This window comes from Carcharhinus amblyrhynchos, chromosome 9, assembly GCF_965287045.1.
Source record: "Carcharhinus amblyrhynchos chromosome 9, sCarAmb.v2.hapA, whole genome shotgun sequence".
NCBI lineage: Eukaryota > Metazoa > Chordata > Chondrichthyes > Carcharhiniformes > Carcharhinidae > Carcharhinus > Carcharhinus amblyrhynchos.
The window spans coordinates 91479927-91507631 of NC_137332.1; the positions used below are offsets into that span (position 1 = coordinate 91479927).

General features: G+C 42.8%; 3 protein-coding genes across 6 annotated transcripts in view; 2 read left to right on the plus strand and 1 right to left on the minus strand.

The window, feature by feature from the left end:
• Positions 1-4590, minus strand: part of LOC145348078 (uncharacterized) — a 58197-nt gene extending 53607 nt beyond the window's left edge. The window contains exons 1-2 of the mRNA XM_080196219.1: positions 4471-4590; positions 2147-3553 (exon numbers count right to left, since the gene is read on the minus strand). Of these exons, the coding sequence (XP_080052345.1) occupies positions 2147-2972 (826 nt within the window). The 5' untranslated portion in view covers positions 2973-3553; positions 4471-4590. The remainder of the gene's footprint in view (positions 1-2146; positions 3554-4470) is intronic.
• Positions 1-27705, plus strand: part of LOC145348007 (uncharacterized) — a 521035-nt gene that overhangs the window by 405637 nt on the left and 87693 nt on the right. The window lies entirely within an intron of this gene.
• On the plus strand, positions 14545-26704 carry LOC145348028 (uncharacterized). 3 transcript variants are annotated; one of them, XR_013887897.1, is made up of 4 exons: positions 14545-14685; positions 16051-16355; positions 16471-19271; positions 26626-26704. XR_013887897.1 is itself a non-coding variant. In XM_080196138.1 (3 exons), exons 2-3 carry the CDS (start codon positions 16266-16268, stop codon positions 17587-17589), a joined length of 1209 nt encoding a protein of 402 aa, XP_080052264.1. In that variant the 5' UTR covers positions 14545-14685; positions 16051-16265; the 3' UTR covers positions 17590-22445. The 3 variants fall into 3 exon arrangements, 2 of the variants coding, with proteins under 2 accessions (XP_080052264.1, XP_080052265.1); XM_080196138.1 differs by lacking the exon at positions 26626-26704 and having other exon boundaries at positions 16471-22445; XM_080196139.1 differs by lacking the exon at positions 26626-26704 and having other exon boundaries at positions 16051-16319; positions 16471-22445.

The window sequence follows — 27705 nt, forward strand, 5'->3', positions numbered from 1 at the left end:
ATTTTTGGATTGTTAATCCAGCACCATATCTAGAGACATATTTATTGAAGTGTCTGTGCCTCTAAAGGTCTCACCCCTAAGAACATAAGAAATAGGAGCAGGAGTAGGCTATATAGCCCTTCGAGCCTGCCCCACCATTCAACAAGATCATGACTAATCTGAAGTGGATCACTTCCACTTTCCCACTTTCTCCCCATAACCCTTAATTCCCCTGTCTATCAGAAACCTATCTACCCGTGACTTAAATATATTCAGCGAGATAGCCTCCATCACTTCAATGGGCAGAGAATTCTAGAGACCCTTGCAGTCCCTCTGATTTTTGCCAGATTTGATATTACTATTCTTTTCTGATTCTCACCATGGTGCCACTGAGCTGATTTAATTGTTTTTTAATTACATCTTCCAGTTGATGCGACGCAGTTCAAAAGGTCAGCAATGCATCTCCCAGAAATAACAATGGCTTCTTTACTCTACCAGGTTTAATCTGATTTTGAACAAGCTCCTTTTCCTGTCTCATGGGATTTTCTTGCAATGGCCACATACTTCAACTGAAAACTACTTGTTTCCAGTTCATTAACAACATTGGTTGTGGATAAAATGACTTTTTAATTTTGTAACTCAATCAAGTCTTACTCAGAGCTTTGTATTAATCTTCAGAGTGATGCAACAATTCAGGATTCAAAATGGCTGAAGAAGCCAGTAGCGTTAGCCTCCAAATGGCTTTCTTGGCCTTGTCATAGAGTCATAGATGTTTACAGGATGGAAACAGGGGATCTTGGCTTTCTATGATTTACTTTCATGAAGACAAATCTCTTCAATTAAAATCTAATTCGAAGCACCTCAAATTTCTGAGAGGAAAAGAGCTAGGAGAAAATTACTCCCTGTATCATGTGTCCCTCTTTCCAGTGCACATGCAAACTCCACCATTTCACATTATTGCTGCCTTAAATACTGTGGGTCTTCCTCTTCTGATCTGCTGTCAAACACAGCCAAGGGTACACATCCCACATTGATATTGTCAGTTTGAAAGCCTCCGAGGATGAAGAATGTTATTTCCATTTACCAGGGAAACTGAGAGAGCAGCTGCAATATTTATATTTAGATTGAACAATGATAAGCTTGAAAGACAGTGTACCACAAGAGAGTTATCCAAACACCCCTTTTTTTGTTTGAAAGGTACTCGACATAAATAGTCCAGAAAGAAAGTGATCATACGTGGAGAAAAAAAACTTTGTTCTTTCTAGTCTGTTCCAATTGTGTCTGTCCCTACAGTCATAATGCAGACAAAACCTTTAAACTATTCATCTTCATAAATGAAGAAACAACTTTTGTAAACGATTTGGAGCAGTTTGAGAATGACGGTTTGTAATAACTTGTACTCAGACTCTACCATCACTTTCTGTCTCCCATACAGGTACCTGGTTCAAATGCTCACAAGCAAAGACAATATCCAGGCATTATTTTTCAATCTGTGCATAGCATTATTTAGTTTGCATTACTGTTCTGAATACAAATACAACTGGTTGTCTTTGCTGCATGAGAGTTGCTTCAAGTCCTGTTTCATTGGCATCTCACTGTAGGGTGACTTCATCATTGACATGCTTAGCACTGGCGGCATTGTCACTAGTTGTTCGATGTGAGTAAAAGCTACTTCTTGTTCTGTGTGCCAACACCACTGAACATGCTTTGCAGTGAACTCGAGTAGAGACTCACATTGTGTTGCCAATTTGTAAAGACTTGTTTGTTAGATCTTTTGTAGGCTTTGTGAATTCCACGAAATTCAACAACTGTTTGAAGGATTTGGCAGAACTCACAGCAATATCTCACATCAAAGTAATCAAAAAAGCCTTACTACGAACCTTACATTTGAATGGCTACTGCTCTGTATGGATTCTCTGATGGAGCAAGAGGTTAGATGAATGTAAGAATATTTGTTGCACATGTCACGCTTCAATGCTTTCTTCCTGGTGTGATCTGTCTGATAGAACAGGAAATTCAAAACTTTATGAAAGCTTTGTGAGACCCCTCACATCTGACCAGTTACTTCCATGTGAATGCACTGGTGTGTGCAGAGAATCTGAGGCTGCGAGAATGATTTGTTGCACACCTCACAGATGAACGGTTTCTCCCATGTGGATCGTTTGATGGATGAGAAGCTTCGATGACCGTGAGAATGATTTGTCACACACTTCACACTTGAATGGTTTCTCCCCTGTGTGAATGTGTTTGTGGTAACGGAAGCTTGATGAATCTGAGAATGATTTGTCACACACCTCACAGGTGAATGGTTTCTCCCCAGTGTGGATCCTCTGATGGATCTTGAGCTTTGATAACCGCGTGAAAGATTTGTAACACACCTCACACTTGAAAGGTCTCTCCCCTGTGTGAATACGATGGTGTGTGCGAAGAGTCGATGAAAATGAGAATGATTTGTCACACACATTGCAAGTGAATGGTTTCTCCCCGGTGTGAATGCGTCGATGTCCATGGAGTCTTGATGAATCTAAGAATGATTTGTCGCACACATTGCACGTGAATGGTTTCTCCCCTGTGTGGATCCTTTGATGCTCCAAGAGATGTGATGACCGCAGGAATGCTTTGTCACACACCTCACATTTGAATGGTCTCTCCCCAGTGTGAATACGTTCATGTGTACGGAGATTCGATGAATCAGAGAATGATTTGTCACATACTTTACACATGAATAATTTTGCCCCGCTGTGAATGCGTTGGTGTACACGGAGATTTGACGACTGAGTGAATGATTTGGTGCACACCTCACATGTGAATGGCTTCTCTCCTGTGTGAATCGTCTGGTGTCTCAAGAGTCTTGAAGATGTCACAAAAGCTTTGTCACAGGACCCACACTTGAATCGTTTCTCTCCTGTGTGGACGGTCTGATGTAGTTGGAGGTTTCTTAATTGTGTGAAGACTTTATCACACGTCCTACACTTGAATTGTTCCTCATCCATGTGAAAGCCCTTGAATTAACAGTGATTGTTTCAGACAAACCTTGTGTGTTAGATCTTAGGAGCTTATACAGCACACTTCACACTTGAACAGATTCTCGCCTCAGGAATGAGTCAGTGGTTCATGAGGCTTGATGAATGATTGAACCTCTTACCAAACCTGTAGCCCACTTACACTTTTTCCCAGCCCCCCCAAACTGATCACCCACAGCCGAACCTTCAGGAAGTTTGATTCTGATGAGAGGTTCCACACCACTGACCAGTTTCAGATTTTAAGGATACAACAAAGCTCCCTGACCTGATTGATTTCCAGGTGATGGTTTCACTACCAAACTTTCTCTGTGGTTAACAATGCTCCGAAGGGACTGGATGTCTTCCCACAGTTGTGCAGTTGTTTCTTGGGTGATTGTCAGGATCTATCTATGGTGACTATCTTCTCTGTATTTTCTGGTGTAGTAGGTGCAATCCTTCTATAAAGCAGGAAAAGAAACCATGAATTCCTCCAACTCCCTCTCCTCCTTTGCTGAAGGGATTGACTCCTCAGTTGGAGGCTATTCCACAATGAGTGTCAGCTTGATATTCTACTGTGTAGGGAATCAGAATCATAAAATCATACAGAGTAGAAGAAAGCTATTTGGCCCATTGAGTCTACACTGACCCCATCCCACCCAGGCTCTATCCCCATAACTTTATAGACTTACCCTAGGAAGTCCCCCTGACACTAAGGACAATTTTGCATGGGCAATCCGCCTAATGTGCACATCTCTGAACTCTGAGCATCTGGACGAAACCCATGCAGACACGGGGAAAACGTGCAAACTCCACACAGACAGTGACCCAAACCGGGAACTGAACGCAGGTCCCTGGCACTGTGAAGCAGCAGTGCTAACCATGCTGCCCCTCAAATACAAGACTTTTCTATTTTCCTCAGTTGAATGTCACAGACTCTCTGTTTCCAGCAGGGACATTGGATACTGACTTGGGGCAGACAACATGGCTACTTTATTTCCTCCATCCAAACTCCATCTTCCCAGGCACCATATGGGCACTGAAAAAGACTGTTGGGCAAAATGTAAAACAGACTATCAATTCAACATGAGATCAAGTCGTGCTGGCAATTTTATCTTATGCTTTTTATATAAAAAATACTCAGAGAAATGCTAATTCAATTAAAATTTTGAAATTTCGTCCCCTGTTTTCCCAAATTACTTAATAAAACAAAATGGGCAGGAGATGCTTAAACCTAAGGAAAACATTGCTTCAGTGTAGCTGATGAAGGGTTATGTATGGTTTATCCTGGGAAGTTAGACAGTTAGACATACTACACTCACTCAGACTGCATATCCCAAATTCAGCTATCAGACACAGCACTGGGCAAAACTATCAAATCCAAGCCCTGGCTTTTAGGAAAGGCGGAGGCCTTCAGCTAAAATCTTTAAGGAAGACATTAAAAGACATTTCAATAAATGTGTCAGTGCACCGCCAGATAATTACACCTCACCTTCTCATATTCAGCAATGACCCATCAACAAAACTCAGCCTGTAAATCAGAAGGGAAATGCTTTCAATAAACACACTCAATATCCAACACACAGCTCCAATCAAACAGCTCAGCGCCCTGATTGACGGCTCTCAGAACCAGAGATCAGCAAACCGGCGCACAACGACCATGTCAGTCATCAGCCAGTGGGTGGGCGGGGGAAGGGGTCTCACTGATGCCCGCAACCGATTTCCAAGACAGACGCGAATCCTTTGGGAACTACATTACCCATGCTGCATGTGACCTCAGAGCCTGCGCAGTGAGGAGCGGCAGTGTGGAATCAGGGGAAAGCCAGCCCGCGGTGCCGGATGGGAGTTTGTAGTTCTGCCGCGCGCATTGGCGGTTGGCTCCCAGCGTTCGGGAGTTGGAATGTGAGGAAGCGCGAGCCCCGAGCGGCTGAACCGAATTGAAAAGCAGAGACTGACCCTTGGTCGGAACCAGAGCGATGGCGGTGCGAAGATGCACCATTGCAGGAGATTCTCTGTACACCGTGCACACCAACGCATTCACACAGGGGAGAAACCGTTCAATTGTAAGGTGTGTGACAAATCATTCTGATTGTTGACAAGCTGCTCCATACTCCTTGTGAGTATATTATCAAATAAATAGGTTGGACTAAAACCTGGTGTTGTCAGACTTTTTACTGTGTTTACGCCAAGCCTCCATGAACACCAGCGCTTTCACACAGGCGGACGGGGGCAAATGTGAGGTTTGTGACAAAGTCTTCATAAACCTAAAAACTTCCAGCTGCATCCACACAGGAGAGAAACACTTCAGTTTTGTGATAAAGCTTTTACAAGATCTTCCACCCTCCTGATACACCAGAGGATTCATATGGGGGCGAAACCCTTTAAGTGTCAATTTTGTGAAATGGCTTTCTCCCAAAGCTATCATCTCTTGAGGCAAAGGGGAGAAGCCCCTGTGTAAGGTTTATTTAAAGTTTAAGTTTATTTATTAGTGTCACAAGTGGGCTTACATTAACACTGCAATGGAGTTACTGTGAAAGTCCCTGAGTCCCCACACTTCATTGCCTGTTTGGGAGAATTTAGCATGGCCAATACACTGAATGAATATGTCTTTCAGACTGTGGGAGGAAACTGGGGTAGAAATTGAATCTGGGTCCCTAATGCTGTGAGTCAGCAGTGCTAACCACTGTGCCAAGGTGCACGATGTAGCCTTCGCCAAGTCATCAACTCTGGTAAAACACAGATGAAGTCACACGGGGAGAAGCCGATCAAGTGTATGGTATGTGAGAAATCATTCTTATAATTATTGCACCTCTGTAGACACCAATGCATTTACACTGGAGAGAAACTATTCTCGTACGAGATGTGTGATAAATCATTCTCACAATCACAATCTCTCTGTGCACACCAACATACTTACACGAGGGAGAAACCTTTCCCAGGCGAGGTGTGTGACAAACCATACTCAGGCCTCTGTTCAATCAGAGGATCCACACGGGAGTGAATCTTCAATTGTGAGCTTAGTGTGGGGAAACAAGAAACTGAATCACTTTGTATGCATGTACTTCATATCAAAGAAGAAATTGTAAATGACATCCTTGCAAAACCCAGAAAGGATTTTGATCAAAGAAGAAATGAGTTGATGGTAGCAAGGTGGCACAGTGATTAGCACTGCTGCCTCACAGCACCAGGGATCAATGTTTGATTCCAGGGTTAGGTCACTGTCTGCGTGGAGTTTGCATATTCTCCCCGTGTCTCTGAGGGTTTCCTTTGGGTGTTCGGTCTCCTCCCTCAGTCTGAAAGACAGGTTAGGTGCATTGGCCATGCTAAAAATTTCTCTTAGTATACTTGAACAGGTGCCGGAATGTGGCAACTAGGGGATTTTCACCATAACTTCATTTCATTGTTAATGTAAGCTTATCTGTGACACTAACAAATAAACTAAACTTTAAACTGAGATATTCTTCATAGAGTTTAAAAATGAGAAAGCTGCAGACATAAGATCAGTGAGGTTCAAAATTTGAAATCAGCAGCAAATGTTTTAAAGAGTGAACTTGAAAATTCAGCTGTGAATAAGAATGAAGATGGAATTTTGCACTATAAATATTGTAAGAAAAAACATCACAAAAAGTAATATTTTACATATCAATTTGGACATGGAATTCAGCAGCTTAGGTGAAGAAGTTCCTCCTTAATTGAGTCCTAAATCTGCTCCCCCTTATTTTGAGGCTATGCCCCCTAGTTCTAATTGCACCTGCCAGTGGAAACAACCTCCCTGCTTCTATCTTATCTATTACCTTTATCTTATCGTAAGATTCCCCACTCATTCTTCTAAATTCCAATGAGTATGGTCGCAATCTACTCAGTTGGTCCTCATAAGCCAACCCTTTCATCTCCGGAATCAAACTAGTGAATCTCATCTGCACCTCCTCCAGTGTCAATACATCCTTTCTCAAGTAAGGAAACCATACTCCAGGTGTGGCCATACCAGTACCTTATATACACCTGCAAATAACCTCCCTGTTTTTAAAACTCCATCCCTCCAACAATAAAGGATAAAATTCAATTTGCCACCTTAATTACCTGCTGCACCTGCAAATCAACTTTTTGCACAATGATACCCAGGTCCCTCTTCACGGCAGCATGCTGTAACTTTTTACCATTTAAATAATAGTCCAAAATGGATGACCTCACATTTACCAAGTTTGTACTCCATCTGGCAGACTCACTTAAACTAGCTATATCCCTCTGCAGACTTTCAGTGTCCTTTGCACTCTTTGTTGCTCTTAGTGTCGTCTGCAAACTTTGACACATTGTACTTGGTCCCCAACTCCAAATCATCGACATAACTTGTAAACAATTGCAGTCCAAATACTGATCCCTAAGGCACAGCAATAGCCACTGATTGCTAACCAGAAAAACACCCACTTACTCCTACTCTTTGCTTTTTGTTAGTTAACCAAATCTCTACCCATGCTAATATATTACCCATTACGCCATGCACTTTTATCTTATGCAGCAGCCTTTCCAGATTCAAAATATCCCAACAAATTATTACTAACAAGCATCCAAAAACCCTTTCCTTGATCCGTTCGCCTATTGCCGCCACAGGTCCACAGCAAATGCAATCTCCCTGGCTCTACGCTCAACCCTGGAACACCTGGATAACAAGGACACTTGTGTCAGACGCCAATTCATTGACCACAGCTCAGCCTTCAACACCATTATCTCTTCAGAACCCTCCAAACTTCGTAGCCTAGGGTTTGGCTCCTCCCTATGCGATTGGATCCAAGACTTCCTAACTCATAGACCACAGTCAGTAAGAATAGGCAACTGCACCTCCTCCACGATTATCCTCAATACCGGTGCCCCGCAAGGCTGTGTCCTCAGCCCCTTGCTGTACTCCTTATAGACTTATGACTGTGTGGCTGATAGCACCACAGTAATGGGTTGGATCTCAAACAATGATGAGACGGAATACAGGAAAGAGATAGAGAATTTGGTCAAATGTGATTTATTTATATTGCCTTTTGTTGTGACAGTGGATGCACCTCCATAGTATGGGTGCTACTGGCATTCAGCTCCTTCCAGAACAACACTCATTTTTGTCTACACCTGTAACCTTGTCTTGGCAGTGTCTACAGCAGCTCTACTTTTGCCACATGCAATCTTCCAGAGTATGATCTCTTCCAAATGGGGGCATATTGTTGCTGTTCCTGGCCTGCCAAGTGACATGAGCTGGACCTCAATATTGTAGCGGGAGGCCTGATGTCCTACTTGTATTGATTACTACCATTCTTTGTTCCTGTCCATATCCAAAAATATCGTTTCCAGTCATCCCTTGTAGCTCTTGAGCCCTTTTTTGCTGCACTTTGCAGTAATAAAACTATTTCAATATCTCTCTTTAAGTCCAGTTCAAGTTCTGCCAATAATTTGTTTTGGGTTATTGGGCTGTTTATTCCACACGCAAACCTGTTTCTCAACATTTCATTGAGACACAGCCCAAATTCACAATGTTCTCTCAGTATTTGCAATCTGGCCCAAAATTCTGTAATGGGTCCCCGGGGGTTGTCCCGCTGTGTTAAAGTGATATCTGTGGAGTATTACTGACAGCTTTGGTTCATAGTGATTTTTAACCAAATCTGCGAGATCCTTAAAATTCTTCAAATCAGGGGTTCCTGGGTAAGTCAGGCACTTTATTATATTGCATGACATGGCCCCACATGCTGTGAGCAAGATTACTTCCTGTCTTTCATCTCTCTCAATGTATTCGCCTGAAAGAAGAAGTACACAGGCTTTACATTTGGGCACAGTCTTCACCGTTCATATTAGCTGGTTCGAGTTTACCGAAGAAAGGTATTTTTGACTTTTCTCTTAACAGAGAGGAAATACTACTCTCTGCTTGATTGTAAGTGTAGGAGAAAACTTGTTCACCTTTGTCACCAATGTAGTAACTTCGCCAAGGTCAGTCCTCTGATATAGAAAAAAGAAAATTACAGCACAGGAATAGGCCCTTCAACTCTCCAAGCCTGCACCGACCAAGCTGACTAAACTAAAAGCCCCTGCTCTTCCCTCTACTCCCATCCTATTCATGTATTTAAGATACCTCTTTAAAGTCACTACCATATCTGCTTCCAGTATCTCCCCTAGCAGCGAGTTCCAGGACCCACCACCCTCTGAGTAAAAACTTGCCTTGTTCATCTTCTTTAAACCTTGTCCCTCGCACCTTAAACATATGTCCCCGGGTAATTGACTTTTCCACCCTGGGAAAAAGCCTCTGACTATCCACTGTATCCCTGCCCCACATAATCTTGTAGATTTCTGTCAGCTAGCCCCTCTCCTCATAAGTAATGCACTCCATACTGGGCAACATCCTGGTAAATCTGTGTATGTACCCTCTCCAAAGCCTCCATATCCTTTTGGTTGTGTGGTGACCAGAATTGAACACTATATTCCAAGTGTTTTATAAAGCTGCAACATAACTAAGGTTTTATAAAGCTGCAACATAACTAGCCAACTTTAAACACAATGCCCTGGCTGATGAAGGCAAGCATATCATATGCTTTCTTGACTACCTGCTCCACCTTTCAGTGACCTGTGCACCCAGATCCCGTTGCCTATCAATACTCTTGAGAGTTATATTTCCCATCTATATTAAATCTTCCAAAATGCGTTATCTCACATTTGTCCAGATTAAACTCCGTCTACCATCTCTCTGCCCAAGTGTCCAACCAATCTATATCCTGCTGTATTCTCTGACGGTCCTCATCGCTATCCGCAATTCCACCAACCTTTGTATCATCTGCAAACTTACTAATCAAACCAGTTACATTTTCCTCTGAATAATTTATATATATTACAAACAGCAAAGGTCCCAGCACTGATCCCTGAGGAACACCACTTGTCAGTCTTCCATTCAGAAATGCACCCTTCCCCTACTACCCTCTGTCTTCTATATTGTCTATCTATACTGGTGCTTTATTAAAATAAAGAAAAGGCCATGTCAGCTTACAATGATTCAAACCAGTGCTCTGGACATTTAAGTCCTGCCGCTTGTCTCTCATTCGTAAGCTCCCGCACTCTCAATAGGAAAACTCCTATTCCATGAAGCCGATGGAGAGATCCATTAATGATGTCATGGTAACAATAACCCACTCTTCCCAGGAAAGTTCAGCGTTAGTTTTAGTAAGGGTTTTGAGCTTGTTTTCAAATCTCTCCATGGCCTCTCCCCTCCCTATATGTAATTTCTTCCACTCCTGAGTTCTTCACTGGAATGTCAGCCAGTATTTTGTGTGTTCAAGTCCTGGAGTGCATCCTGAACCCACAACCCTCTGACTCAGGGAATGAGTTGTGGGTTCAAGTCCAACTCTAGATGGATTATTCCATGAATATGGATTAAAGTTGTTGTCAGGGCCACACAAATAATTCCCCAGACTCTGAGTTCCCTGTACAAATTCCAACCATCATTTATTGAAACACAAGCATGTTGTAAAATAAGTGAAGAAAGCATCCTGCAGATGTTTACACACTTCATTGATCATGAAGTCAATCAGATCACAATGAAATAAAACTGTTTGAAAAATATGCAACTATTACAAATGCACAGGTTGTTGTCGAGAGTTTATGTGAATTGTACATGTAGCAGATACATGGGAACACCACCACCTGCAAGTTCCACTTCAAGTCACTCATCATCCTGACATGGATATATTCAGTTGCTGGGTCAAAATCCTGAAATTTCCTCCCTAATGCCATTGTGAGTCAACCCACAACACACTGCAGCGATTCAAGAAGGCAGCTCACCTTACCTTCTCAAGGGAACTAGGGATGGACAATGACTGCTGGCCAACCAATGATGCCCATATCCCATGAATGAATTTTAAAAAAAATCTAAGTATACTACTACTTTGGATAGTCCTTGAAGGAGGTTCTCCATAACTCTTTGGAAGATGGCATATGCTGATGTGTCCCTTATCTGTGTTGATCATCACATATTTCTGGGAGGATTCGTACAATTCAAGTGGATGTTAGGTGTGGCTCATGTCCAACTTGAAGAATGTCTTACCACCTGTTAACTTAGCATACAAATCTTCGATTTGGGGCATGGTTTTCCTATTGAGTTTGGGCACTTGACTGATGTTAGTTTATAGTCCCCACAAAGGTGAACTGATCTGTCAAGCTTAAGAACAGGAAGTAACAGAACAGCCCATTCTGCAAATTGCACAGGTCTTATATCCAAGATTTCAAGGCACCCTAGTTCAATTTTCACCTTCTCCAACATGGAGTAAAGGACTGGTCTGGTTCTGAAATACCTATCTGAAGCACTGGGTTCAAAATAGATCTTGGCCTTCCCAGGTCTTCTTGAAAAGTTCCAGGGTATCTAGTAACTTAATTCATTCCCCCCCTCCTCCACCCCCCCCACCACACACACACACACACACACAAAATCCACCCACCTCCACCCCCCCCTCATCTAGCCTGTAGATCAAGCCAGTTCAGCCAGAACTGCAGGAGCCAATCTCTACATAAGGCTTGGGTCTGTGCACCCAGCCAATAATGAGTGATAGATGGGCTGGTTGCTGTCTATAAGTTACTGGGACCAGTACAGTGCCTTTCATTTGTAAAGATTACTCCTTGTAGGTGAAAAATCTGCCTTTGTATCTTCCGACCTCAGGAGCTGAATGCCTGATTCAAGGTGCTCAATGGTCTGTTCTTTGATAATGGAGATTGCAGATCAAGAGTCCACCTCCAAGTTCAAGGAATGGCAATTGACTAGTAATTTTACCATTATCAGGGAAACTTTAGTTGTAATAATACAAATCATTTGTAGCATCTCTGTCTCTTGAAGAGGAGATTTTGCATGGTGTGTCCAGGTACTGTTCTCAGCTTTCTTTCTAGGCAGCCCACACTTTGCTTGTTCCTGGAACATCTCTGTGACTGTGTCCTTTGACAATGCTTACAAAAATCCAGCATCTGGAAATTGCACACCAGGTCACACGTCTTATTAGTACAACCAATATTTATTTAAACCCACACAATCAATAATCACCCCCCCAACCAACAATAAGTTATCTTACAGGAAAATACAAATCCAATACAAGACCTTGATTTAACTTTGCATGACTGGTGCATCATCATTGCCTTTCATTGACTGTCCATTACTGACATTAGGGTTCCTATATCAAAAGGAGCCCTTTAACACTTGATTTACACAAGCAGTTTCCATTGAAAGCTAATTACATGAGGCCCCCTAATTGAAGGACATTACTGCCTGATGCCCCTTGTAGTTCCTGAGCCCTTCTTTATGCATTCTCAAGTCACAAAGCTGTTTCAATGACTTTCAAGTCCAAATTATGTTCTGCCAACATCTTCTTTTGGATGCTGTTGCCTGCCGCACAGTCTGTTTTAACCTTTATATGGTGGACAAATAACTCTTATTAGACATCTTATTAGTACAACCAATATTTATTTAAACCCACACAATCAATAATCACCCACCCAACCAACAATAAGTTATCTTACAGGAAAATACAAATCCAAGACCTTGATTTAACTTTGTGTGACTGGCAAGTACCCAAGTAGATATTGGCCTTTATCCGTGCATTGGTCTCGGTTGTCGTTTGCATAGTGTGTACTTTGATCTGGTGTGGCACTCTGGCTCTGGTCTTCCTTCCTTCTCGGGTGTGGTGGCTCTCCTTGTGCTGGTCGCTGCAGGCAATGGTCACTGTCTTTGTAGCTCGTTCGTGGGGTCAGAGAGAGAGAGATTCCTAGTTGCGCAGCACCCTTTATAGCCCGTTGGGTTTCACACCCCTTTTGGCCATTGCCAATCAGTTGATCAGGACTTGATCCCCCGATCGATAAAAGTCCAATCAGGTGCTACCACACTGATCTCTGGGTGTGTCCCCAACAGCCATGTCTGTAGGTGCTAGAGGCACATTGGTCACATACCTTCCTCCTAAGTAAGGGGTCACGGTGCCCTTATGTCTGGTACACAACCCAGTGTGACCAGAAAGTCTCCTTCATCCTGGAGATGAAACAACTCCGTGTGACCATAAAGTCCCTTTCATCCTGGAGATGACCCATATCCTGTTTATCCACTCATTAGGGTTGCAGCCTGTTTGTCTCTGTCTTTAAACTGCAACCTGCTGTTTTAGTTCTTGCCCAATTGCTCCAGAGTGCTTTACAAATCGCCACTTTTGATGGCCTGTTTGGCCACAATGGTTAGGTCATTTATGCCACATACCAATCTGCCTTACAACATTTTATTAAGAGGTAGTCTAAATTCGCAATTTTCAGCTAACTTCCACAACCTAGTAAAGATGTTCCACAGGAGTTCTCCCATTCATGTTGAAGCGATATCACTGGAAAATTACAACTGTTTCTGGTTATAGCATTTTTTTTTCCAGGTCTACTGACTCTTTAAAGGTTTCTTAGGTTAAGGCATCTGGAGAGGTCAGATTTCTTATCACACTGAAAGCATGCTCTCAACAATAGCACTTTTGTTTCCTTCAATGCTGTTAGCACTGAAGAGGTAACAAATGCCTGCATTGTATTGGATGCAGTCTTAAATGTCCCGACAAGAGCTATAATGGCCTTTTCTTAACGGAAAAGTTTCTTAATATATGGCAGTTGTCCAAAGGAAAGATGGGGAAAATTTTTCTGCTTGTCTCCAATGTAGTGAATCAGTCAAATCCCAATTTCCCAACATGAACATCCTTTATTATGCACCAAAGGAAAGAGTCGTGGATGTGGCTTACAGTCAGATAGTCTCTACATTGGGATCAACAATAACAGTCTGGATGTAGTAACAGGTTCAAATAGCCCCACTGACCACTTCCCAATGGATGAGTCTCCACTTGCTCAATAAAACAGCTCATATACTACTAAGCCCACTGGGAGACACACTGGTGATCCATGTGGCCTTCATAATGAGACAAAAATGGAACAGATATCCGTGAAGAGGTGACTGGAGGTGACATCTCAGGGGAGGTGATGGATCAGGACATACGAGATGAATTACCGGAAGAACTGAATGAGTCAGAAATTGGAGCTGAGGGAAGCTAAACCTCGTAAAGTTTACTCACCTTGTGAGTTTACTATCAAATAAATCAGTTGGACGTAAACCTGGTGTTGTCAGACTTTTTACTGTGTTTACCCCAGTCCAATGCCAGCATCTCCACATCAAGCTAAACCTCCACAGCAAGCAATCCTTGGACAGGATAGGGCTGTAAGATATCAAACTATCTACTCAGCATACTCTAAATCAACAAGTCAATCTCCAGGATCACTGGATCAACTTGTCCTCTTTGGACCTCACTCTCTCCTGTGTCCCTCTCTCCTGCGTGTGCTGACCCAAACATTACATACCACCACTGCCTTACATGCCTCCAGAGATGAAGAATACTATTCCCACACTAGAAATCTCTGTCAAACATTTACCAGAGGAACTGAGACAGCAGCTGCAATAAGTGAGATTTTATCCACATGGGACAATGACAAGTTTAAATCTCCACCTGATCTGCTGCTCAAAGTCTCCTCCGTTTCGCTGGTCAGTTTCCCAAACTTCAGGAAACTCCTGTTACTCCAGAAATATTTGGATTGGCTGTGAGAGACGTCAATCAGAGAGCCCACCCACTCTGCCCATTCTCTCCTCTTCCTCTTTCACAGCTGCTTCACTTCCTGTAGGGACTGAAAACCAAGTCAGGAGATGGTGAGTGAAGGAGCAGAATTTATAATAATTACATTGCATCATATCCACACTAATATTCAGGCAGTCTGACTATCCTGTGGGGAATCAGGTGTGGAAATGCCCCTTATGCTGTGTGAGAAGATCCAGCTGAGAGACCTGTTTACTCGGTGCTTTGTGCTGAGCTGTTTGATTGGAGCTGTGTGTTGGATATTGAGTGTGTTTATTGGAAGCATTTCCCTTCTGATTTACAGGCTGAGTTTTGTTGATGTGTCATTACTGAATATAAGGTGAGATGTAATTATCTGGGGAGAACAGAGAAACATTTATTGAAATATCTTTTAAGATTACATCTGAAGGCCTTGGCCTTTCCCACCTTTGATCGTTTTGTCCAGTGCTGTCTCTTATAGTTGAATTTTGTATGTGTAGTCTGAGTGAGTTCAGTGTGTCTAATTTCCCAGAATAAATACGACCCTTCAGTCAGCTACATTGAAGCAATATTTTCCTTCGTATCCAGTGCTTCCTGTCTTTGCCAGCTTGACTCAAGTCCATAGTGAATTGATAGCCAGTTTTGCACACCGCCCGACTTTCCCATTGCGCTCATGGTGCCTGGAAAGATGGGGATCTGGGTGGAGGAAAGAAAGTAGCCACATTGTTTGCTCCTGGTCACTATTCGTTGCCCCAGCTGGAAACAGGAATGTGAGTCAAGTGAGGATAAAGACTTGCATCTGATCCTCACATAGGAGAATAGCAGACTGGCAGTCACCGTGGAACAGTCTCTTGCTGAAGGGACTGACCCTTCAGTTAAGGAGTGGAGAGAATTGGGATGTAAAGATTGGGTGAGTGCAGCGTATCTAATTTCCCAGGATAAACCAGAATCCTTCAATCAGCTACACTTAAGCAATATTTTCTTTAGCTTTTAGCAGTTCCTGTCCAGTGTGTTTTCTTCAAATTATTTCAAAAATTAAGGGAGAAATTTCAAAATTCCCACTAAATTAATATCCTCCTGAATGTTTTTTAAGTTAAGCATGTACTCTAAGTACAACTGGAATTTTCCTGCATGACTCAACCTGAATGAATTCATAGACCCCTTTACACGTCACCTGATTGTCTTTTCCATTGCCCTCACTGTGCCTGGGAAGATGGGGTCTGATGAAGGAAGGAAAGTAGCCACGTTGTCTGCTCCTGATCACTATCCGATGTTGCTACTGAAAATAATGTGTGTGACAGTCAAGTGAGGAAAAAAGGAGGACCTGTATCTGATCCATCCCCACACAAGGGAATAGCAGACTGGCACTCATTATGGAACAGATTCTAACTGAAGAGTCAGCCTTCAGCAAAGGAGCAGAGAGAGTTGGAGGAAATCATTTTCCTTTTCCTGTTTTACAGAAGGATTTCACCATGCAACACCAGAAAATACAAACAGGCATTGCAGATAGATCCTGACCATCACCCATAGAAAAAGTGCACAACTGTGGGAAGACATCCAGTCCCTTCATAGCATTGCTCAACACAGAGAAGGTTTGGCAGTAAAACCATCATCTGGAAATCGGTCGGGTCAGGGAAGTTTTGACATATCATCTGATCTGAAACTGGTCAATTGTATGGAACAATCAGAACCATTCTTTCTGAAGATTCGGCTGTGGGTGATCCATCAGGTGAGGCTGGGAAGACGTGAGTGGGCTCCAAGTGTGGTGAGTGCTTCAATCATTCATCATTCATCAAGCCTCATAAACCACTGACTCATTCTTATAGGTGGGGGGATCCACTGGCTCAAGATCTAACACCCATCATCTGTTCTCCCTCTAGGGACAGAAGGACAGCTACATGGCAGATAAACCATTGAAATGTGAGGTGTGTGATCGAGCTTTCAAATATCCATCGACATTGGATGCTCACCGACGCTGTCACACTGGGGAGAAGCCATTTGAATGTGAGGTGTGTAACAAGGGCTTTACACAATTATCAGTCCTGGTGAATCACCGACGAATTCACACTGGGGAGAAACCATTTGGATGTGAGGTCTGTGACAAGAGTTTTGCACAATTATCTACCCTGGTGAAACACTGGCAAATTCACACTGGGGATATGCCATTCACTTGTGACGTGTGCAATAAATCATTCTCACAGTCATCGAGCCTCCACGCCCATCAACGCATTCACACAGGGGAGAAACCATTCATGTGTGATGTGTGTGAAAAATCATTCTTGTCAGCATCGAGTCTTCGTGTACACCAACGTATTCACACAGGTGAGAAACCATTCACATGTGAAGTGTGTAAAAACTCATTCTCATCATCCTCGGATCTCCGTCGACACCAACGCATTCACACAGGGGAAAAACGCTTCATGTGTGAGGTGTGTAAGAAATCATTCTCAGCATCATCGGATCTCTGTAGACACTTACGTATTCACACAGGTGAGAAACCATTTACCTGTGAGATGTGTATGAAATCATTTACAGCATCATCGGATCTCCGTGTACACCAACGTATTCACACAGGGGAGAAACCATTCACGTGTGAGATCTGTGACAAATCATTCCCGTGGTCATGGACCCTGCAGAAACACCAGCGCATTCACACAGGGGAGAAACCATTCGGGTGTGAGGTGTGCAACAAATCATTCTCAGCATCAGCGGATCTCCGCAGACACCTACGCATTCACACAGGGGAGAAACCATTCAGGTGTGAGGTGTGTGACAAATCATTCTCAAGGTCCTCGACCCTAGTGGTCCACCAAAGAAGCCACACAGGAGAGAAACCATTCACGTGTGAGGTGTGTGACAAATCATTCTCACTATTGGGGAACCTCCGTGCACATAAACGCACCCACACAGGAGAGAAGCCATTCTCGTGTGATGTGTGTGACAAATCATTCTCGTCGTCATCAGTTTTTCGCAAACACCAATGCATTCACACAGCATAAAGCATGAGGTACATTACAGATCTTTCTTTGCATACTCAATGATCCAACTCCATCAGATGATCCACACAGTGGCATAACCCTACAAGTGTGAGATTTGTGATTAAGTAGGGGAGAAGCTCTATTGGTGTGAATTCTGAAGTAAAGCCTTCACACAGTTCTTGGACCTCCTGAAATATCTGTGAACTGAATGCAGAGGTGAGGTCAGCCTTTGACATCAAGGCAGCATTTGACCAAGTATGCCATGATGGAGCCCTAGTAAAACAGGAGACAATGCAAATCAGTGGGAAAACCCTCTTCTGGTTGGAGTCATGCCTGACACAAAGGTAGATGGTTGCAGTGATTACAGGTCAATCAACTCAGCTCCAGGACATCACTGCAGGTGTTCCTCAGAATAGTGTCCTCGGCCCAACCATCTTCAACTGCTTCATCAATGACTTTCTTTCTATCATAAGGTCAGAAATGTGGCATTTGCTGATGACTTCAAAATGCTCACTGTCATTTGCAACTCTTCAAATACTGTAGCAGTCCATGTACAATTACAACAAGACCTAGACAACATCCAGGTTTGAGCTGGCAAGTGGCAAGTAACATTTGTGTCACAAGTGCCAGGCAATGACCATCTCCAATCAGATTCAATGGCATGACCAATGCTGAATCCCTCAGTATCAACATCATGAGGGTTACCAGAGGGTTGACCAGAAATTGAACTGGACTAGCCATAGAAATAAATTACTATGCACAATGCAATACCATATGGGTTGCCATTAATATGCGATCCTACAAGTTCCAAAATTTGTTCCAGAGGAGACATTGGAAATATATTGCCATTCCTCCACTTTCGCTGGGTCAAATTTGTGGAAGTGCCTCCCCAGTAGCACTGTGGTTGTACCTACAGCATCTAGACTGCAGTGGTTCAAGGCATCTCACCACCATCTTCTGAAGAGCAACTATAAAGGAACAGGAAGTACGTGATGGTCTAGTCAGTGACACCCACATCCTGTAAAAATAAATTAAATACAGGGACACTCTAATCAAGACCTTGCTAATTTGTCAGAATGTGAAGCACACTGCAAAGGATGTTCAGTGATATTGGGACACAGAACAAAGAAGTAGGTTTCAGTATCAAATAATGAGTGACGACAGCGCCACTGCTGAGGTGCCGTGATATTAATGATGAAGTCACCTTTCAGTGAGATGCTAGGTCTTGGAGCAACCCTCATATAGCACAGACAATCAGTTGTATTTGTGTCCAGCGTATTAACATAAACTGAATGATGCTGCACACAAATAGAGAAAGAATGGCCTGTCTTGAGTATTTGGGAGAGCAGAATTGGTCCCATCTCCCCCAGAACTGATCCGTGTCCCAGGAAAGCCTTCATCCTACTCCATTTCTCCAGTCATAGATTTATCTCCCATTTATACTCCCATTTCTATACTCACTTATGCCTGGTAGCAGGAGGAATCTGGAGATGGGAAATCAAAAAACTGGACCTATCTTTTTCCCTAAATTCTGACTGGAGGACCACATTCCCTTCTCCATCCATGTCATTGGAGCTTATTAGGACCACGACCTCTACACTGTTCACACCTTTGGATGCTCTGCAGCTGTTCAATGACATCCTTCACCCTGGCATCAAAGAGGAAACAAATCATCCTGGATTCACATCTGCTGTCTCAGAAATGTCAGTCTATTCCACTAACCATTGAATCTCCAATCACTATTACTCTTCCAGTCTTTTGTGTGCCTCCTGTACAGCTGAACCAGCTGCGGTGCGATGGATTTGGCTCTGGCTGCACTTCCCAGGTCAAATATCACTTTCATCAATATTCAGTACTGAATACTGGTTGGATAGTGAGAGAAACTCAGGGATTCCTGCTCTACCTGCCTTCCTGTCACTAGCCCTGAAAACTTAAGCTCAAATTTTAATGCCGCTCCCCTGTGCTGGTAAATTGAGCCACCTCACAGGAGTGGATATGGGATAGAATCGGACACTGCTTTAGTTGATAATGTGAATTACAGATAGATCCTCTTCAGGTGATGGGTATTTGACTAATACCATGTGTAATGCTTGTACTCTGCTATCTGTGAGGACTAAAATCCTGAGTGTGGTGAGGGAGTGGGGGTGAGTCTGTATAGACCTGTGTTCCCTCAGCCCATCATAACATGACGTAACATTGGTGTGATTTGATCACCTTACACTCTTCCAAGATTTATTTCATGTTGGGAAAGATCTCGAGTCATTTTAGAAAGCTTTGTTATTCTGGTTGATTCAAAGTTGGTGTAAGCTGTACATTTTATTATTGTTTACCTGATCTTTTGTTAGTTGTTCCACAGATATTTAGCTCACAAATCCACACAATTAATTTGTATAAATTTCACCACCATAAAGTCAGCATTTTTAGCTTTATTCCAACCACCTGATTTGTCAGAATGGTGTGTTTGTGTTCACTGAAACACGTGGAGCCTACAGTAAGAGTCCTGTACACAATATATTGGTCAATGTCACTGTGGGCTGGTATACTTCTTCCATAAATGGGTTTATAAGTTCCAGTTCATAGGAAGCATAACGTTTACCTAAGAAAGATCAACTTATACAAAACACTGACAGATACAACAAACACACTATAGCAAACCAGTTCTCCCAACAAATAATAAGCATGCTTTAATGAAGTTCTGCAGAACATACTGATATCGCTTTCTGAACCCATGAATCCATGTTTCGAGACATCATGTGCTACCTTATCTGAAATAAGAACAGATATCAAAACCATTCTTTCTTATATTTTGTTTGTACACTACATAACCCACTTAATATACTTCTTTATTAGTTTTCAGGTTATAATCAACTTGACCATTCTGTCCTTCATTTGAAAAGTAAAGTAACCACAGAAATAACATTAGCCTTCAAAGAATCTGTTCAAAACTTGAGTCGCAGTTAGGGGTCTGATTTAATACCAATTAAATGAGGTTTTGAGACGATATTAATCATGAGTGCATGACAACATCTCTTTCCCCCCCATCCTGAAGAAATGGGTGATGAGGATATCGTGAAACATTCTTTTAGCTTAGCAAGAAGCTATAAGAGTAACTGAAACAAACTCTAATGAAGGGGATGGTCCCAAAAGAAAATGGCACCTTAGAGGAACAGTCAAGGGACAATGGAAAATGATGTCAATAACTGACCATCAACCTTGAGAAACCAATTAGAAATTTATCATATGCCACCTTGACCAGTCACACCTTGATCACGTAATCCTTAAGACAATTAAGAATTTGCCTCACCTCAGGCCATTCAGAATGCAATAACATGATGCTGTGGGTTGTGGCTCGGAATGAGTGAAAAGCAGCAGCTTTCATTGAGCAAGCTGTCCAACAAGTGCCTGTTGTCAACTAGGAAGTAGAGGTTACGGAGAACAGAAACCGAGTGTCAAGCTGTGCCCTCGGCTGAGCTAGAAAGCAAGGGATGTAATACACTGTTCAAGTCCCTCACTTGTTAGGAACCCAGATCAGAATCCCAGTATATATTATGAAGCCAGACTGGACCCCAATACTTTATCTATTTCAGCATAAATATGAGACAAGTACGCTTCACTCTAGGAGTAATTTCACTAAAAATTAGGCATCTTTTATCAAAACAAGCTTTATTCATAACAAGAATAACTCTCACAAATGAATCAGTTTAACTCTTAACCATTGAACAATCTTTGAACATGAAAAGAAGCAACTCTAATTTCAGTTCTAAATAAAAAACTAAATAAGCTTCCTATTGACTTAAAACCCCTTTAAATTTAATTAGCAAACACAGGTATACTTGTTATAAATGAGTGTAGAAAGTCTTGAAGCTGTCAGACTTTGTAGAGAAAGAGAGCAGGTTTCTGTCTTTCAACAGCTACAGCCAGCAACTGAAACAGTTTCTCTGCTATGAACCTAGCTATTAACATCTCATTGCATGACCCTGCATACCTAAGCACACCTCTCATTTCTTTAATCAAAACACAAACCCACAGGAAATCTCCATTTATAAACAATAGTTTATTAGCCCCTTCCTAAATAAACGTTACATGGCTAAAATGAGTATCCTGCTGTCCATCTGAACTGCATGTTTTCCAGACAGACCGGTTCCTTGCAGGAAAAAAACCTGAACTTTAAAACATTCTACAGAAACATAAAATATATCAGTAGTACAGTATCATCACAACCTGAATTCGGCAAGTATCAATCTACAACCTTTTAAAGATTTTCTGAGTTACTTCATTAAAATGTGTCCTGTTTCCTAAATTGTTAAATTCTAATTGTATTCATTTGAGATTTTAAGTTTAAATAAAACCTAAACCTCACACTGTGTGATCTGAATGTCACTTGCCACTTAACAGTCCAGGCTTGAATGTTGCATTTTATTGCTGCACATGCTTCAGTGTCTGAGAAATCTTGAATGGTGCTGAACATTGTGTATCATCAGTGAATGATGATACTTCCAATCTTATGGGTTCAAAGTCATTGTTAAGGACTTACAGGGTAACTCGCACCTGATTGTATACCACTGTGGCCCACTTCTGGTGTCTCAGTCTTGCTGTTAGGACAGAACTTACCTGGAGTATGTGATAATGGTGATTGGGACATACTCATATTCACCGTAACCAAACTATGTTAGGCTATGTTTGACTATTCAAAAGAACAACTCTCCCAATTTAGGCACTAGCCCTCAGAGGCTAGTAAGGACTTTACAAAGGCGACAGGGCTGGGTGGGCTGTTGTCATTTCCCGTGCCCTGGTCAATGCCAAATGCTGTGTCAGGTTTCGATGCACTGTAATGTTCTAGTTGTTTGATACGACAGAGTATTTAAGAGTTGACCACATTTCTGTCCATCTGAAGTCACATGTGGGCCAGGTAAGGATGGCAAATTTCCATTCCTGAAGGACATGAATGAAGTAGATTTTGTGTTAATCAACAATATCTCCATTACTGAGATGAGCTTTTTAATCACTGATTATTAAATTAACATAATTTCCACAACCTGAGTTTGAAATCATTTTCCCAGGCACCCAGAGCCTTATCCTGGGCATTGGTTTACTTGTCCAGAGACTAAACCACTGCCACCTCCCAGTTAGGCACAGTGAGTGCCAGTCTGCTATTCTCTTGGGTGGAGGATCAGATACAAGTCCTTTCTTTTTCCTCATTAGACTGTTACACGCCCCAGCAGGGACACTGGATAGTGACCAGCAGCAGAAACATGGCTTCTTTATTTTCCCCCACCCAGACTCCCATCTTCCCAGGAAAAGTGAAGGCAATGGAAAAGGCAGTTGGGTGAGTGTAAAATGGCCTATCAATTCATTATGAGCTCGTGTTGTGCTGGCAAAAACCAGATTTGTCCTGAGTGTATGTGTTTAATATGAAAACACTCAAGGGAAATGTTAATTCAATGGAGATTTTAACATTTCTCCCCCTTTAAATGGGGCAAAATCCTGTGAATGCTAGAAATCTGACAGAGATTCAGAAAATGCTGGAAATCCTCAGGTCAGGAAACATTTGTGGAGAGAGAAGCAACCTCTGACATGCCCGATCACACTATCCTGCTGAAACTCTTCTGTGTTCTCCAGTCAATGGAACTGCTGCGACTTGTGTGACTTTCTCCTCTTCAGTTGTACACAGAGAATCTCCTGCAATGGTGAATCTTCCCACTGCCATCGCTCTGGTTCCTACTAAGGGTCAGTCTCTGCTTTTCAATTCGGTTCAGCCGCTCGGGGCTCGCGCTTCCTCACATTCCAACTCCCGAACGCTGGGAGCCAATGGCCGTTGCACGCGGCAGAACTACAACTCCCATCAGGCACGCGCGCACACACTCACTCACCCACCCCCCCACCCCCCATCCTCATCCCCCCACCCCCCCATTCCACACCCACCCCCACCCACCCTTGCACAAGGCATCCAAGAAATCAAGGCCATTGTGAAAGCTCCCAGACAGAGAATATATTACAGTTACTATCATTCCTGGGATTGATAAAATATTAAGACAAATTTATGCCAGATTTGGCCACCGTACTGAAACCTTTACACCGTCTGCTTGGTAAAGGCTGACTATGGAGATGGACGTCATGATGTGGGGATGTTGGTGTTGGACTGGGGTAAACACAGTAAGAAGTCTGACAACACCAGGTTTAAGTTCAACCGATTTATTTGATAGTAAACTCACAAGCTTTTGAGGACTTAAACCTGGTGTTGTCAGACTTCTTACTATGGAGATGGACCCAGGGGTTTTAAGAGTATTACTGGGAGCTAAAACATGCCTTATGAAGGTTGGAAGTGTTGACATTTTGATCTGAAGTTGCCACTGCAATTAGCCTGTGATGCCTTGCTTATGGTGCTGTATTGTTACATGTATTGTCCAGTGGAGAAGAAAGGCCTTTGCATCGATTAAAAACAGAAGAAAGATATGGGCAGGTCGAGAAGGAATGTTTAAGAATCATATTTGGGATGAATAAATTTTCCCTTTTTTTATACGTCTGGCACTTTGTGCTGTTAACTGATCACAGACCCCTGATCACTCTCTTTGGGCCATACACAAGAATACCATCCATGACAGCAACACACAATGGGCACTGTTTTGATTGGTGTACCTACGACATTTGGTATAGACATCCTGAACAGCATGACGCACTTTCAAGGCTACCTCTCCTTGGAGGAATGGATGTTCCTAATTGGCATTTGAAAATTATGTGTTTTCATCTGATGATAAAGCACCAGTATTAGTGGTCCAGGTTGAAACGCCACATGAAATGACGCAGTCTTAAGTCAAATAATGGATTTAGACTAACGAGGAAGACTATTTATAGGAATCATCCTGATTTGAGGTGGGAGTTGTCTATAATGGATGGATGTCATTTGTGGGGTTTGAGAATGGTCATTTCTCCTCTGTTATATAGGAAGATGCTGGGCCAAGTGCACCAAGGGCATCTGAGTGTGGTGCGGATGAAAGCAGTGGCCAGGAGCTATTTTTGGGGGCCAGGCATTGACACTCAAATCGAGGATCTTGTGCTGTAGTACAGAAAGCATTGCTTTTGTCACCATTCCACCGATGGGAATGGCCTGAAGCCCCTTGGCAAAGGATCTATGCAGATTTCACAAATCTGGTGGAAGGAAAGATGCTATTGGTGGTGGTGGTTGATGATTACTCGAAATGGCCAGTAGTAGCAATTATGAAGTTGGTGTCTGCGGAGGCAAATATTAAGCATCTCAATGAGTTGCTTGCTCAGTTTGGAAGCCTTGATCTGTTAGTGAGTGATAGTGGGCCACAGTTTGTAACAAAGGAATTTGAGACCTATTGACCACCAAAGAGTCCGACAAGTGAGGGCGGCTCCACAGCACCATGCAACAAATGGCCAGGCACTTAAGGTTTCCAAGGAGAGGGATTCCTTGGAAGGTGAGTGAATCGATTCTTAAGCACATATTGCAGCACGTCCCATGCAACAACCTAATGTTCTTCAGCATTACTGATATTTGGCCTCAAATTAAGGACCACATTTGACCTGATGTGGCCAAAGGAGATGTGAAAGAATCAAGAAGGGCAGATGGTCCGAAGAGATAGAAAGTTGTGGAAGTTCATGAAGGGGAAAACTGTGGGCGCGGAACTACATGGCAAGGATGAAATGGGTTCTTGCAATAGTGGTGGCCAGTGGCATACACTGTACAGACCCAGATGGGGCCAGTGGCATACATTGTACAGACCCAGGACAAACAGGTCTGGAGGAGACTCCCAGATCTGCTGATGGCTGTTGCACATCAAAGCAGGGAAGTCTTCCATGATCCAGAAGAGGAGCCCGAGGAACTCACTGAGTTTTGTGTTCCTGAAATTCAGGGAATCCTGACCTGAATATTGGATCCTGGCTGGAGACAATACACATCTCTAACCTGTGCTTAACGCTCTCTCCACTCACATTGTCTGTACCTTTTAAGACTTGATTACCTGTAAAGACTTGCATTCCAACCATTATTTTGTATTATTTTGTGTCTTTATATGCCTGTTTGTCAACTGAAATCCCGCTTACCTGATGAAGGAGCAGCACTCTGAAAGCTAGTGGCTTTTGCTACCAAATAAACCTGTTGGACTTTAACCTGGTGATATTTAAAGTCCTGAACTTTCAGACAAAATAAATAAAGAGAAACTGTTCCCAGCGACTGAAAGGTTGATAACCAGAAATTACAGACAAATAATGATTGGAAACAAATCAGAGCTGATTTGATAAAACATGTTTTTACACAATGTGCAGTTAGGATTTGGAATGCACTGTCTGATGTGTGGTAGATGCAGATTCAATAATAACTTCATTAGGTTCAAACCAGGACTCTAAAGTTTACCCATTGCTGCTCCTGACATGTCTCTCTACTGGCTTGATAATTGTGGAATGAGGGCTGTATCAGGCTGTGAGATTGTGGTGAATACAATCCTGCTGCTGCTGATGGCTCATTGCACCTCATGAATGCCCAGTTTTGGAATCGGTCCTTAGTCTGCTTCCCCAGTGTCAATTAACATGGTGAACTACTTATTCATCAATTGGGAAGGGAATGGTAGTCTTCCTTGAACTTGTTTGATCTGAAGCCATGAGACTCCGTGGAGTCAATATTGAAGACTTCCCCAACTGCAAGTGGATTGGGACATTCCCAGGGATGGTGAGAGAGGAGTCTGGGATGTTTCAAGATTGATACATTCTTTGACATAACTTCATACTAAATTGATAGCCCGTTTTGCACTCCAGCCGACTGTCTTTTCCATTGCCCTCACTGTGCCTGGGAAGATGAGGGTCTGGGTTGAGGAAAGAAAGTAGCCATGTCGTCTGCTCCTGGTCACTATCCTGTGCTCCTGCTGGAAAAAGAGCGTGTATGACAGTCAAGTGACAAAAAAGAAAGGACTTGTATCGGATTGCTACACAGGGGAATGGCAGACTAGCACTCACTGTGGAACAGACTCTCACTGAGGAATCAGCCCCTTCAGCAAAGGAGGGGAGTCGGAGGAAATCATATTTTCTTTTCCTGTTTTACAGAAGGATTACACTATACTACATCAGAGAGTACAGAGAGTATAGACATCGCAGATCGATCCATCACCCAAGGAATAACTGCACAACTGTGGGAAGACATCCAGTCCTTCACAGCATTGCTCAATGCAGAGAAGGTTGGGCAGAGAAACCATCATCTGGAAATTGGACGCATCAGGGAGCTGTGCCAATTATCAGATCTGAAACTGGTCAATGGTATGGAACCTTCCATCAGAACTAATGTTTCCAAAGATTTGGCTGTGATTGATCAAAATGAGGCTGGAAAGAAGTGTGAGTGGACTCCAAGTGTGGTGTGGTGAGAGCTTCAATCATTCATCGAGCCTCATGAACCACTGACTCATACCTGCAGTGTGAGGCTGTTCAAGTGTGAATTATGGCAAGAGGGCTATGCCAAGGCTCATAAGATCTCCCAACACAGGGTGTATTTGTTATGAAACTATTAACACAAGGACAGCTTCATGGAAGAGAAACCATTCATGCGTGAGATGTGCAACAATTCATTTTTGTGCTCATCCCACTTCCTTGTACACCAGCGCACTCACACAGGAGAGAAACCATTTACCTGTGATGTATGCAACAAATCATTCTCGCAGTCAGTGACCCTGCGTGTACATCAGTGTATTCACACAGGGGAGAAACCATTTACGTGTAAGATGTGTGGCAAATCCTTCACACAGTTATCAAGCCTCCAGGTCCATCAGTCAATCCACACAGGGGAGAATCCCTTCAAGTGTGAGTTTTGTGATAAAGCTTTCCCAACATCTACAAGGCTCCTGGAACACCAGAGTATTCACACAGGAGAGAAACCATTCACATGCAGAGTGTGTGAGAAATCATTCTCACGCTCATCTCACTTTTGTGCTCACCAACGCATTCACACTGGGGAGAAACCATTCACGTGTGAGGTGTGTAAGAAATCATTCTCACACTCATCCACCCTCCATGAACACCAACGCATTCACACTGGGGAGAAAGCATTTAAGTGTGAGGTGTGTAATAAGGGCTTTGCACAGTTCCCAGGCCTGGTGAGTCACTGACGCATCCACACAGGGGAGAAGAAAACAT